Source organism: Scomber japonicus, chromosome 8 (assembly GCF_027409825.1).
Source record: "Scomber japonicus isolate fScoJap1 chromosome 8, fScoJap1.pri, whole genome shotgun sequence".
Taxonomy (NCBI): domain Eukaryota; kingdom Metazoa; phylum Chordata; class Actinopteri; order Scombriformes; family Scombridae; genus Scomber; species Scomber japonicus.
Genome location: NC_070585.1, coordinates 7622728 through 7637714, shown reverse-complemented (window position 1 = coordinate 7637714; position 14987 = coordinate 7622728). Strand labels below are relative to the sequence as shown.

The following is a 14987-nucleotide window of genomic DNA, read 5'->3' as shown; positions in this document are numbered from 1 at the left end:
AGTTAAGGCTGACTTACTGTTGGACGCTGTGTTGTTAAATTATAACCGGCAGAGTAAAGTCTAACTTCATTAACGATCATGTTGCATTGTTGTGTGTGTGTGTGTGTGTGTGTGTGTGTGTGTGTGTGTGTGTGTGTGTGTGTGTGTGTGTGTGTGTGTGTGTGTGTGTGTGTGTGTGTGTGTGTGCGCGGTCTCATGCATGAACGCAGCAGTAAGTTAGTGAAATAACATAGCAGTAATGCAGACAGACAGCTAGCAATACATTGTGACATTTCTGGTACATTTCACTGTGTATTGATAACTGTGGGGGGATATAAGTGGCTCACTGCAGGTTTTGAGGTGAAAGGTGACGTGTCTCTGATTGGCCGACGGTCATGAACCCACCCTACTTTCATTGGTTGCTTTGGTAAGACCCCCCCCGCCCCCCACCACCACCACCACTACTACCCCTACCCCCACCCTCCTTCTTACACACACACACACACATAAACACACTTAAAGACTGGTAAGCTCCATAATTACCACAGACATGCATAATAACACACACTCAATAATAAAGAAACCCATCTTGATATGAGATGTGTATGCAGTGTTTATTAAGGGTAGGGCTGCCTACAACTGATGATAATTTACTCCTTTATACTACTTTTTAAAAAATAAAAAAAGGCTCAAAATAATGAACCAATTACCAAAATAGCTGTTAATTTAATAGTGATTGTGACATTCATATCTCACTTTTAGAGCAAAATATACTGTGTAATTATTAAAGAAATATCAGAAATTTGAGACTAATCAAGTAAACACTATTTGTATTTGTCTGAACAGACCATAAAATATATTATAAATCATCTATCTTTATTGATGGTGATTCAAACTACAAGTGAAGATTATATTGTCGTTGAATTTTCTTTTTAAAATCATTAAAATGTTTAATAGTTTCTCAGTTATATATCCACTCCAGCGTGGTGTCAGCTTGCCTCTGCCTCAGCAACAACATGCACTTTGTTCTGGACGTCGCTGCTCTCTCTCACAGCCTCTCCTTCATGCTCCTGCTGAAGCTGGAGTGGGTTGGAGGGGTCTTTTATGGACGTCCACAATGAGCTGAAGAAGTCTTGTCGCAGAAGTAATGAGCAAGAATTCCAAGTAAACCACTCAACACTGCCAGAGCTGAAGTTTTTAAAATTTCACCTCAGTTTTTACAACTATGAGAATGTTTAACTTGTATGTCTGACTCCAGAACAGATAATAGATTATATATGCAGCCTCTCTTTTAGTTTTTATCGTGCATATCAACAGATTGTTTTGATTGTTTTCAATTCATCAAATTAGTGCAACGTTTTTAAGACACAGTCATTCAGGGGACTCTGGTGCTTCTGAGGGTTGGGGGTCTTGAGGCAGTTTCATGTATCACCTGGTCAGCAGCAATCCAGAGAAACGCAGAAAGAAATGTAATCTTTTTTTCCTTCTTTGTCTCAGCTGATTGAGTTATACATCAAATAACAAAACAATTAGAATGAATCAGTCAGTTATAATAATATCTGTTTAATTTCAATCCTATCCTGTGTCATCTACATTCTCCCAGTGAACTGATTGAGTGGTTTCATCACTGCTGACACACAGTCACTTTCTACATGGCTCATAGACACACATGAGCAGACTCTTAAATACAGAGCCATCATATAGAAAACAAAAGTATATCTACTCTGCAGCCCTCCATGCAGTCATCAGCTTTTATCTCTCTCATGCTAATCATCTCAGCTGACCACACAGAGGTCAGAGGTCACTGGGGGAAAGGTTGGGGGAAAGGTTGTGGGGGGGTGGGCAACTGCTGGAACCTTTAGGGCTCTTGGTTTTAATGAAGCTGCGCTGCCATTTATTTGTAGTACAATCTAAGCCTGATGATCCATCTGTGTAAAATAAACAGGATATGTTGATACGCAATCACAGTCTGTGTAATAAAGAAGCCCTACACTCATACGCAGCTTACTTTCATATAACCCCAAAAAACCCCTCTATTATCTAATTGATCTTGACAATAATAAGTTGATTGATTATTTACATATCTATTGTCTCTGAGTCAATCAGAACGTCTGACTACAACCAGCCAATTAGATCCCTCTCTCTAGTATAAGTCTGACCTTTGATTGGTGGATTAGTTGAGGTTACACATCACTTTGCAGCAGAGTGTGTGTGTGTGAGTGTGTGTGTGTGTGTGTGTTTGTCAGTAGTATATGAGCGCATCGTCCTCCTGAGAGTAGAGCGTGTGCTGGTTGCTGTAGCAGCAGCAACAACAAGCATATCCAGACCTGACTCCATTTCCATCCACTGTTCAGCTTTGTCTTCCAGGTGAGTGAGGGATGAAATGACTAAGACATACTCTATGGAGATGTATTGTGCTTTTATAGAAGAGTAGAGATAGATAGAGCGGTTGTTCTGTCATCGCTCTGTGTAACGTGTATTGAGACCTGCAGCTACTAGCCTTAATCTATGACTTATTTTTCCAGCTTAGAGTTAATTATCAGTAACATTTGAAGTATATTCACAGTATACTTGCAGTTATCTTCTGATCTAGCTCACTGACTGAGGATGTGTGGCAGTAATATCCAGTCAAATGAACTCCCTTCAGTCTGTGATGATTGATGGCTTTGAGAACACTCATGTGCAGTAAATACATCAGCACAAGACTTTAAAGTGAGAAGTGTTACCTTCAGAGGACTCTATCTATATTGTGATTGCAGAAAGATAACACTTAGAGGCCTTTCATGTCCTTGCAACTATCTACTTTAGGAATGCCTTTATAGATAATGACTATTTTAAATCAGGACTTTTATCCAGGCCTATTCTAAACTATTGTATTTTCTTATGTATGGAAATGCATAATGAAAATGACAATAATGGAATTGTTGAAATAAAGGTGAAACAGAGATGTAAGAACTTTAAGTGTTTTTGCTCTGTAACTTTCGAAATAATTAATAACACAAAATAGATCTTCCCAATAGAAAGTTGCCCTTTGCCCTTTTCAACACACTCAGGTCAGGGTTTTTTTTTTTTGCCACTCCAGCATTACTTCCAGTATGACCGCTAGCTTATGGTGGGTTATATTTGGTAACATTTTGAGTTTGGGAACTAATTATACAACTGTTCACACTACATGTAACCATTAGAAAGCTGCTTTTTCAGGCCTGAATTCTCTCTTATTTGATATACTTGTATAGCTGTGTGTGTGTGTTTGTGTGTGATGTGGTCAGACACTGTTGATGTGGTAACAGCTCTGTGTGAGTCTCCACAGTGTGTGTAGTGTGTGTAGTGTGTGCATTGTTAACCTGGAATCTGGGCTGAAGGTTATCGTGTTGGTCCTTTAGAGTTCACCTGCAGGCTTACTTGTCTCTGTGTTTCACTCAAAGACTAATCTGTTTATTCTTAAACACACATCAGCTCACCTCAGCTCGTCTAGGTTATAACCTCGTATGTGTGTTTGTGTGTGTGTGTGTGTGTGTTTGTTACACACACACCATGCATGGGAAACAGACACCTGACACCTGCTGAACTTCTCCAGTGGAAATCAGTTTAAATATATGATATATGATCTAATGATACTGCTGTGAGAATCAGCTGAACAATGCAGCTTGTTATTATTGTACAGTAGAAGCACAACTAACAGCCAAGTTTGGATTCAAGATATTCTAAACCTGTGAAATTACATCTCAGGTCATGAAGGGAAGCGTTCCTGTGTCAGTACAGAGTTCAAAGTGAACTATTGTAAGTTAATATCCTCCTCTGTTAGTGTGTGGGGTTTTTCTGTAAAATATCTGTCACTTACACACGTGGTTCAACTCTCTAAATATTTTAATCACCAATTTGGGCATTATGTTTCTCTGTAATTAATATTTGTGAGAATGACCCCAACTGGATCACTGCTGCTTGTAAAGGCAAGAAAAAATAGTCACTGTTGAGTTTTTGTAATGGAATAATATTAACATTGATTGTGTTGTGTCAGCAGCTGAAACCTCACTATCAGCACTGCTAGATTACAGTAAGGAGAAGTGATGAAAAGTGTCTTACTCTGACTTCATGCAGCTCAATAAATCATCTAGTAAATGGATTTTAAAATGATACAGCAGAAGTTTCCAGACACCCAGACTCTAAAAATGCAGGATAAGGAAAAAAGATTTGCAAAAATGAGTTTGACTCATGATATGCTGTCACTCTTCCACACTTATCTTTATTGTTGCTTACAGAATAAACCAATAATCCCCATCAGTGTAACCATAAGAGCCACTTTCACTCCCAGTTTTCTCTCACATTTAGAAAAACCTATGTCCAACCAGATGTTGTTCTACTGTCATTTACCATGATATAAAGATAGAGAAGTAAATAACATGTGTTGTAACTGGTTTGTAATAGTTTTACAACGTAACTAATCATAATACAAACTGAAATTAAGGGTTGTGATGACTTAGTTGATTTCTGTCTCTCTCTCTCAATTCAATTCAATCAAATTTTTTGGCAAGTTATGAGAATATTGTTGCCAAAGCATTGAAATACAATTCATCCAAACATTGGGACAGTACACTCAATTTCAATGTGATTGGTGTGATGTTGGGGATCAAACATAATGCCAAAGCAAAAACATCATAAGCAATAGAATATGGATAGTAAATAACAACAAAAAAGAAAAGAGAACAATAAATAATAAGTATGAAATAATAAAATCTCTCTCTCTCTCTCTCTTTCTCTCTCCCTCTCTCCCTCTCTGTCTATGTCTCTCTAGGTCCCCTCGAGACCAGCACCCCCCACACACTCCTTCCTGTAACACTTTCCCTCACCTCAGGACCAGCAGAGGCAGCTCACTGTGATCAACACACACCATACTGTAACCACTCCAGCCCCCCCCCCCCCCACACACACACACACTCATCACGCAACAGCTGCCTCATACTTCCTCGTGCAGCATCATGCTGAGCCAGCTGAGGTTGCCAGATCTGGACGATGTGGGCCAGTACCTCAGGGGTCTGTCCACGCCCACGTTGGTTAGCGTGGGAGCCGTGGCGGCCGCAACCACCTTCTACCTGGCAACGCGGCCCAAAGCCCTCCCTCCTGTCTGCAACCTCCACATGCAGTCAGTGGAGGTTCCGGTGAGTTGAAATCAGAATGAAAAGCAGCAGATTTAAGAAGAAACATACAATAACATAAATAATCAAAAGTGACCACAGCTATATGTGTCACATGTTTTTCATTTGCCTCAATTTACATTGTTAGAGATAAAGTTTCTGATGTTAGAAGCACTGAAACAAAGTGTGATGTGATTGAGCAACAAATGCACAACCCTGACCTGACTGTGTAGCTGCTGAGTGTTTGCCATCTTATTTAAGGACAAAGGGTGGAGTGTACAGAACAGGTAGGGCCACTGTCAGCAATTTACTCAGGACAAAGTGTGGGGGTGTGTGTGTGCGCGCACGTGTGTAAGAACCGAAACTGTCCAGCTGGATTATTGAGTCAAGCTGATGTTTTATTACGTGTTTAGACTTGAGCCAGTCACTGTAATTACATGTAGATCATGTTTAATGTGATGTTAGAAGCCAAACTAAATCTTAAAATGTCAGTTTAGTTTTCATGTGACAGTAATTAATTACTGCACTCTGCACCAGCCAGTTTTTCCACTTCTAATTATAGATATCATGCAGTCTGCTTCTATTGTCTAGTCCCACCTAAAACTTAAAACATAAGCCCAAATGTGAAATAAAGTAAAGAACAGCCTCTTCATTCAACAACCAAACTGTAAATGTCAGTATATGAATTTAGTTTAAAAGCAAGGACTGATAATGATGTTAGAATAACTTGAGTTTCCTAACCCACATTTGTTTCTTTCATCAGGGAGGAGAGCTGGTGCGTCGATCAGCTCTGCTGAATGGAGACGGTCACATGACACATTTCTACAACGACGCCAGAACCATGTATGAATTCTTCCTCAGAGGGCTCCGAGTTTCCAGTAAGTATTGTAGATTCACTTTAAGAGCCTGTTGGTCCTGCTGTTGACTAGAGTGTACAAAGTTTCCTCAAACCTACACTGTGGAACTTTAAAATATAAAAGAACATCCTTAATAAATAAGCCCATCACCACCAGATGAATCGCTCTGTATTTGACAACATGCAAAAGTTGCTAAAATGTGTCACAGTGGCTGGATGAATGCATACTGAGCATGGTTAGCTCTCTACTAACTTGGATACAACGTGCATAAAATAATTGAATCGTGCAACTCTCTCTTCCTTTCTACTTTCATCTTGCAGATAATGGTCCCTGTCTGGGCTCCAGGAAACCCAAACAGCCTTATGAATGGATGTCCTACAGAGAGGTAACACTCCCCATCAGCAGACCACCTGTTTACCACTGCTATGCAAACAGCTGTTGCATAGCAGTGGTTTTGGTGACTCTGGCCAAGAAGTGTGGCACATACAACTTGCATGCCTGACCCATGTGTCATCCATGTGAGCTTCTTTATCAGGAAGCTTTGCAGCTGCTTAGAGTAACATTATTTCATATTGGCTTCAGTGTACTATTAAGATCCTAAATGAATCACATGCTCTTCATCATGTAACATCTCTTTTACACCTTGAAATTGCCTCATTTTGTCATTTATGTTTAGACTTTACTATAATACTTTAACATATTTACGATTATTAGTTAATTGGAGTGTTAGTTCAATTTGATCAGTCATTGAACTATTGATTATGAACCATCCCAGCACCACCTCAGTGAGTGAATGAGTGAACACACTGTTTTGGCTGTTTATATTATTATATGCCAATGATATTTCACCTGTGATAGTACAAGTACATGTGAAAGCTTCAGTATTGAAAGTCATACCTAAAACTCTGTGTGTGTGTGTGTGTGTGTGTGTGTGTGTGTGTGTGTGTGTGTGTGTGTGTGTGTGTGTGTGTGTGTGTGTGTGTGTGTGTTAGGTAATGGAGCGAACAGAGAATCTGGGTTCTGCATTTCTTCACAAAGGACACTCCAAGACCAGCGATCCCTACATCGGTATCTTCTCTCAGAACAGACCAGAGGTACACACACACATGCTATAAAGCCTTTAAACACTTAAAGAAAATAACATCTCAATAGACCTTCGGCCCTAAAATCACATAATTACTTTTACCTGGTAATAATGTGAGTGCTCATTCAGTATTTATTTTAATTGTTTAATGTGTTCATTTTATATTTTTTCATCTATTTCTGCTTGACCATTGTGCTTTTTAAGTATTTTTATGTATGGTATTCTGTTACTTATATTTTGGTTAAATGGTGTATATTGTATAATTTGAAGCACCTTGTAAAATTGGTTGAAAAGGTGCTATAGAAATAAAGCTTATTGTATTAAATTTAACATCAGTGCTTGTTTGTGGTTGTAGTGGACAATCACTGAGCTGGCGTGTTACACTTATTCTCTGGTGTCAGTCCCTCTATATGACACACTGGGAACTGAAGCCATCCACTACATCATAGACAAAGGTAAACCATCACAGCAGCAGTAACAGTAGAAATGTGCACACTTCAATGCACTTCAGCAGTATCAGTATCAGTTTGTGTTTCTGTCCTTTCTGCAGCCTCCATCTCCACAATAGTGTGTGACGTGGTAGATAAAGTCAATCTGGTGCTGGACTGCGTTAAGGACAGGAAACACACAGTGAAAACCATCGTTGTTATGGAGACACCCAGCGCAGACCTGGTCCAAAGAGGCCAACAAGCTGGGATCCACGTGGTCAGCCTGCAGGACATGGAGGTCAGCAGAGATTCACTTATTTTCTCTCTTCTGTTTTTTATCGTTGGAAAAATTCTTTATTATTGTCTTCTCAGCATTTTTTGCTTCCTTCCTCTTCTCTTCCTCCCTCCTGTTTTTGGTTACTTTGGTAAAACACTGCATTTTTTAAATGTCTTTTTAGTCTTATCACTTTCACGTGGTCTTTTTCTCCGTTTCTTTGCATTCCTGTTTGTTTTTATATTGCTTTTATGTTTTTCCTTTCCTCTTTTGTCACCTTCTTTATCTTTTTTGTAATCAGTTTTATTTCTTGTGTTCTTGCTTTCTCCTTCCTCATTTGCTTATTTTCTTATCATCCCTATTTCATTCATTATTTCATTGTTTTTTTGTTTTTTTTTCTCTGTCCCTGTTCCATAATACATTTTTTAATCCTTCTTTTCTTGTTGTGCAGGCTATCGGGAAGACCAACCATCACCAACCACTGGTAAGTAAACATCAGCTCTTACCAGTCACACTGCAGATGATGCTGCTGTGTTATGTAGCACTGTTTGACCTCTGACCTCATCCCTCCAGCCTCCCCAAACTGACGACATGGCAGTCATCTGTTTCACCAGTGGAACAACAGGTGACACACACACACACACAAACTTAATTGCACCCATTTTTCATCAGTATCTGAAAAATACTGCACATCTGCTACAGTACTTTCCCTCTAAATAAACATAAATGAAATGTGTGTGTGCTTTCAAGGGAACCCAAAGGGAGCGATGTTGACACACGGGAATATTGTGTCCAACTGCTCCTCCTTCATCAAAATAACAGAGGTGAGACACTGTAATGTTTAATAACAACATGTTTCTCAATGAAAGTGAATGGAATGGTTTAAATCAGATATTTCAGGAGTGACTGCATCGCTCCAAAGTAGCTGTAGTTTTAAATACTGCCATATATAATCCTTGCTGTTACTGACACTGTTAACACTGCTGTTAAGAGATTATGATCAGTTTCTGTTAAGTAAACATACTGAGAGGCAGTGATAACACAGGATAGCCAGAAGAGTAAGTAGAAGAAGAAGATAGGTTAGATGAACTTGATCTTTATTGGTTTAAACAAGTAAAAAACAAAGTGTGATGGATGATGGAGCAAAGAGATGGAAAGGAACAAGGTGTGAGACACAGAAGGGGAAGAGAGAGAGACACCCAACTTCAAACCCTCGCTCTCTTTGATAAACACTCTCATCCTGTCTCCAGTCTTACGGTCAGACCACCTCAGAGGACGTCATGCTGTCTTTTCTGCCTCTGGCCCACATGTTTGAGAGGGTGGTGGAGGTATAAACGTTAACACTGACTATCTGTCCATCCCTCTGTGTGTTTGTGTGTGTCCATGTGTCCTTGTCTGTATGTGTTTGTGTTCCTGTGTTTGGCTTTTAGGGTAGCTGTCCGTTGCGTCACAATGACGTCCACATTTCATTCCTTCCCTTGGCTCATATGTTTGAGAGAGTAGTACAGGTATGTTCCCATAGTTCCTGTAGTCTCCCAGATCACATCCCTCCAATCCTTGTTTGTCAACTGTTTCATTTAACATTAAGCAGTTACAGCTTCTGACTCCTTCATCTGTCTGATATGGCTGACAGGGAGTGATGTTAGTACATGGAGCCAGGATCGGGTATTTCCAGGGAGACATCCGACTGCTGTCAGATGACCTGAACACACTGAAGCCCACTGTGTTCCCCGTGGTACCCCGACTCCTAAACAGAATGTATGATAAGGTAGGCGTGCATGATGATGATGATTCCCTCATTAACCTTTATCTCTCCATTTGTCCAGCGTAAACTCAGATGATGCTGATGCCCTGCCTAGTAACTCTGCTGAGCCTTCATGTTTGTACCTCTGTAGATCTTTGGGCAAGCCAACACCTCTGTGAAGCGCTGGCTGCTGGGATTCGCTTACAGGCGGAAGCAGGCAGAGATGTTGAAAGGCATCGTGAGGAGGGACAGTATCTGGGATCGACTCATCTTCAAGAAAGTCCAGGTACACTGAACCAGCACAGTTAAAACTCTGATTATACCACTGTACAGTATAGCTAAGTATCAGGGTTGGGTGATATATTAAATTAATTTGATTAATTTGAATGAAATCAAATTAATCATGAATAAATCATGAAAATGAAGTTATGACAGTGTGATAATTGGTTTAAATGGCTGCTTCAGGCACATGTAGGTCTTAAAGGATGAAGATATTTAGTGTCATCTTAGGGTTGAAAACATCTGTTGGACTGTTCTTTTTTTTAACATGAATTTGAGGGATGCATCTGATCCAGCTGTGACAGTATTTAAATCAGAGGTCACCAACCCTGCTCCTGGAGAGCTACCACCATGTATGTTTTAGGTATCTCTCCACTCTAACACACCTGATTCTAATTATTAACTCGTTATCAAGCAGCTGAAGCTTGTTAAGGGTTTGATAACGAGTTAATTATTAGAATCAGGTGTGTTAGAGTGAGGCGATACCTAAAACATGCAGGGCAGTAGCTCTCCAGGAGCAGGTTTGGTGACCATTGATTTAAATGTAGTGTGCTGCCCTCTACAGGCCAGCCTCGGAGGCCGCGTGCGTCTCATGATAACAGGAGCTGCTCCCATCTCTCCTACTGTCCTCAGCTTCCTCAGAGCTGCAATAGGCTGTCAGGTAACACACACACACACACACACACACACACACACACACACACACACACACACACACACACACACACACACACACACACCACTGTCCTACCCACCCATTATCTTTCCTGTAATTCTGCAGTGTCTCTTTCAGTAGTAATGAGTGTTATTCTCTGTCTCAGTTCTATGAAGGCTATGGACAAACAGAGTGTACAGCAGGATGCACTTTGACTATGCCTGGTGACTGGACTGCAGGTAAAACACATTCTGACCTTTTATAACTACTTGATTTAGAGTTAAATAAACATTGTTATAATGATGAATTGACTGCTTTACCAGAAGTTAACTCAACCTCTTGTGTTCCCAGGTCACGTTGGAGCTCCTCTTCCCTGTAACTCAGTCAAGCTGGTGGATGTGGCTGAGATGAACTACCTGGCTGTAAATGGAGAGGGAGAGGTGAAACACACATCATCACAGAAGAACGCCGTCCTGTCTTTCAGAAATGTGCACACACACTCATAACTGTCTGTGTGTGTGTTCGTAGGTGTGTGTGAAGGGTCCTAACGTGTTCCAGGGTTACCTGAATGACCCGGAGAAGACTGCAGAGACTATCGATACAGAGGGATGGGTGCACACGGGAGATATTGGGAAATGGCTTCCGGTAGGGAGAAGAAATGTTTCTTCTGTATCTCTAACAGTCTGTTTATGTAAACATGCGGACAGAGAATCATCCAGTGTGTGTGTGTGTGTGTGTGTGTGTGTGTACAGAACGGTACTCTGAAGATCGTGGACAGGAAGAAGCACATCTTTAAACTGGCGCAGGGCGAGTACATTGCTCCTGAAAAGATAGAGAACCTCTACATCAGGTGTGATGCAGTGGCACAGGTCTTTGTGCATGGTGACAGTCTGCAGGTAGGTGGAGGAAGTTCACACTGTATACTTCTTAACATGTGAATTAAAGCGCACTGAAAATCAACACTGGAACTTGTATGAATTGTGTCCAGGCGTGTCTGGTAGCAGTGGTGATTCCTGACCATGAGTTCCTGCCTGGCTGGGCCAAGAGGACTCTGGGACTGACTGGCAGCTACAAAGAACTATGTGACAGAACGGTAATACTGCACAACACATACACACTGTATACATACTGAAAGGTGATTTTTGATGCTGTACTTTGTGTTGTTGTGCTGGATTGCACCGTTCGAGTCCACTTTCACTTTCAAGTGAATGGTGGGAATGTGTGTGTATATGTAGGAACAAATGAACATAGAGTTCTGTGGATGACCTTACTGCTGTTGTATCAATTTTTTCTTTACTAAAAGGAGAATGTTTTTTCCTGCATAAGATCCAAACATGTCAGAACTGACACAAAAGTTGTCTTGATCAAGAAACACAGAGTCTGTCCCCATACTCACACGTAAAGGTCAGGTTCACTGTTTTTCAAGTTTGTCTTAAATCAACAGTGAAAGAGGTTTTCCTCTCTGTAATCATTCTTCCTGTTCATACTGACTATTAAAAGATCTCCTTCAAATGTGCGGAAGTGATGGAGGACAAAATCCACAGTGTGTCCACACAGTCATTTAAAAATAGATGTGAAACTTATATGAGGCCTCAGCAGTCTGAGTTAGTCATATCAAGAGGATATCTGACACATTTACGGTCTTTTCAGCATCAACTTCCCTCTTTGTGTTCCCTGTTGAGCTGTGATAGGAAGTATAGTAACAAAAAGAGACTTTGGTACTAAAACCACTGTAACGTTGAAACATAGACGATGAAGATTTGACTCATTTGGACGCTGAAGCTTCATATTAGCTTCAAATTAACTTTTAAATCCATTTTTACACAGAAGGAGGACTGTGGATTTAGTCCTCCATCACTTCCATTGTAAGTGCATTATGAAGGGATCTACTTTATTTGGGCTCCTGACTGTTTTATGACAGACAAACACACTTATCCTCATGCCACTTCAAAGTGATATTCTAAGCCAAATGTATCCCACAATTCACCACAGTGTTTATGACATGTTGGATAGAACATGAACATTATTATTAATATTCAAACATTAAGTTATGATAATCAATTCTTCTTGGTGTGGTTAAGAATAAGGCTTATCTGACAGTCTAGATAAATATTAAATATTGACCTTCAGGTTTTAGATAATGCACAGTAAACCAGCGTGCTTCTACACAGCCTCCTTCTGTTTAAATGCTTTGTATTTGCCATCTGATGCAACTCCAGGGCGTACTTATTAATTAAGAGTCCCCAAAATATGTCATACAGGTAGCCACTCGAGTACTTGCAAATACCTCAAGTGTGAGTATTGGCACAGACCTGAAGACTGAAATGAGGGTTGACAGGGTTCACATGAACTGAATGGAAACCACAGCTCATGCAGCCAGGGTTCACTGTCCTTTACACACTGGAACAGTACTATTAGAGCTGTGTCTGTGTTTTAATAAAAGATCATTTCACCTATTCATTTTCTGACTGTGCAGGAAGTTAAGAAGGCCATCTTGGACGACATGGTGCGGCTGGGGAAAGAAGGAGGCCTCAAGTCCTTTGAGCAGGTAATGAACCACTAATTTACTGTCAAACATATAGAGATAATGTACATGTTGTAATAGCTCCTGTAAACCACTGTATAGCTGTATGAACTTTACACTGTTCCTAGTAACTAATTCATCAAGCATGAGACACTGTTTTACCATCACTAACACATGATTATCCTGTGTGTGTGTGTGTGTGTGTGTGTGTGTGTGTGTGTGTGTGTGTGTGTGTCCTGTAGGTGAGGGACATCTACATCCACACTGAGCTGTTCTCGGTGGAAAACGGACTGCTCACTCCAACCCTGAAGGCCAAGAGGAACGAAATGAGACAACACTTCAGATCCCAGATAGATGAGCTGTACTCTGGGATCAACATGTAGAAGAAGAAGAGAGGAACTCTACCAAAGCTGTTTAGATGGAGTCCTCCTCACAGACCAAAAGCATCATAAGCCTGTTTAAACCTCATGGCTGGTAACATTAAAAACAACAGGAGCAGCTGTATGTTGCTGTATGTTAATGTAACTCAAAGGCTTGAGATCAAAATGAATGATATATATATATAAATATATATAAGATCTCTGACTCTCTGTGAGTGCAGAGCAGATTTGAAGTGTGTCCATAGATGAAATAGTTTTGCCTGCGCTGTGTAGAGTACAAATTCTGTTATGATTTGTTGATTCTAATCAGCTATGATGTGGATTTATCTGCATTAAGGGCATTTTTTAAAAAGGGAAATATCAATGTGCAGCTCTGTAGCACCACATATCTCAGGACCTCAGCTTCATAAACCATAGACAGTACTTCCTACACACACACACACACACTTCTTAACTTTTATGGATAAAGAGGGAACACTCAGACCACTAAAACGGGTTCAGTGAGGGTTGAACTAAACGCCCACAACACGTCATTGTCTTTAATGAGATTTTTCTTCTTCTTGTCAGATGTTATGATTTTGTTTAAATATGTTTGTTCACTAGAAAGTTAAAACGGATTCTGTTGGATCTTTTAAATCTTTTCACGAATAAGCTCGGGTCCAATCAGGATCCTGGGAACCAGCAGAGTGAGCCATATGAATGTTAATGCAAACAACGAGGAATTCAAGGCCATGAAGAACAATCAGCACGTAGGGAAACTGTGTTCATGTCTTAATTTATTTATGATGGTAACATGAAGGGAAGAGATTTGTTGAATAAATCAACTTTTGTGGGTTTTTTAAAGGTTGAAAACGGAGATTTCAAAATAACATTGTTCACAACCTGAATGACGTCCTATTGAATTTTGTGGATTTAAACTCATGGAAATACTTTTGTCTTTTGCAGTCTATCTGTGATTGTTTTTACTGTGCTCTCAGATTTATTTTGTTAAAAGTTTAATTAAATACAATCTAAAATCTGTGTGATTCTAGTCATTTGAGTACCATCTGATTCAGTTTTTGTTAGATATATTTGGTATTTATAAAGTCAAGACTCATTCTATCTTAAAAGTAGAGAAATTGGTATTGCAAATGTCTCTCCAATACTGTCAGAATATCATTCAATAATAAACTAAGCAATTGTAAAATTCTTCTACTCAGTCTGGATAACTAGAGTAAGATGGGAATACTGCTATCATTTCAACACTTGAATTATACAACAAAATGAAGTGTCAAAAAAAAAGCAGCAACCGATAATGAACAGTAGGGGGCAGGAATGTGTCACTGCAGCGTTTAGTCTGCCTTACTAAAAGGAACGCCCCTGTGTGTCTGCAATAATACGTTCCGGTGTTACACCGTATTTGGTAACCCTTGAGATTGTGTGACCTGCCGATAGGTCATAGATAAATATAGACAATTTACTTAAGAAGCGACAAATATCGACGCCACAATGTAGATGTGCGTTCTTACAAATAAAATGATGCTTTTACATGGATACTTTTTAAAGGCTCTGACCTAACTAGTAGACGGTGTAACACCGGAAGTTGAAACATTTTGTGCGGGAAGCTTTGAACTGCGGAGCGTTTCAAAACAAACCCATAGTTGAAGCTACA

At 40.0% G+C, this 14987-nt stretch overlaps 1 protein-coding gene across 2 annotated transcripts; it reads left to right on the top strand.

Moving 5' to 3' along the window:
- Positions 1-4913: 4913 nt before the first annotated feature.
- Positions 4914-13503, top strand: LOC128363499 (long-chain-fatty-acid--CoA ligase 1-like). Of its 2 annotated transcripts, none has more exons than XM_053324511.1 (20): positions 4914-5135; positions 5875-5989; positions 6289-6353; positions 6961-7062; positions 7408-7507; positions 7603-7778; positions 8206-8238; positions 8328-8379; positions 8505-8578; positions 9185-9262; positions 9388-9522; positions 9650-9784; positions 10343-10438; positions 10599-10671; positions 10784-10872; positions 10961-11077; positions 11185-11328; positions 11421-11525; positions 12909-12980; positions 13199-13503. In XM_053324511.1, exons 1-20 carry the CDS (start codon positions 4956-4958, stop codon positions 13337-13339), a joined length of 2082 nt encoding a protein of 693 aa, XP_053180486.1. In that variant the 5' UTR covers positions 4914-4955; the 3' UTR covers positions 13340-13503. The 2 variants fall into 2 exon arrangements, with proteins under 2 accessions (XP_053180486.1, XP_053180487.1); XM_053324512.1 differs by lacking the exon at positions 9185-9262 and adding an exon at positions 9005-9082.
- Positions 13504-14987: the final 1484 nt, after the last annotated feature.

Bases quoted from the DNA above. Each gene is read 5' to 3' on its own strand.
- LOC128363499 (XM_053324511.1), top strand. From the start codon at position 4,956: ATGCTGAGCCAGCTGAGGTTGCCAGATCTGGACGATGTGGGCCAGTAC. The intron at 11,329-11,420 runs GTAGGTGGAGGA...AATTGTGTCCAG, and splicing joins TGCATGGTGACAGTCTGCAG to GCGTGTCTGGTAGCAGTGGT. The intron at 12,981-13,198 runs GTAATGAACCAC...TGTGTCCTGTAG, and splicing joins GCCTCAAGTCCTTTGAGCAG to GTGAGGGACATCTACATCCA.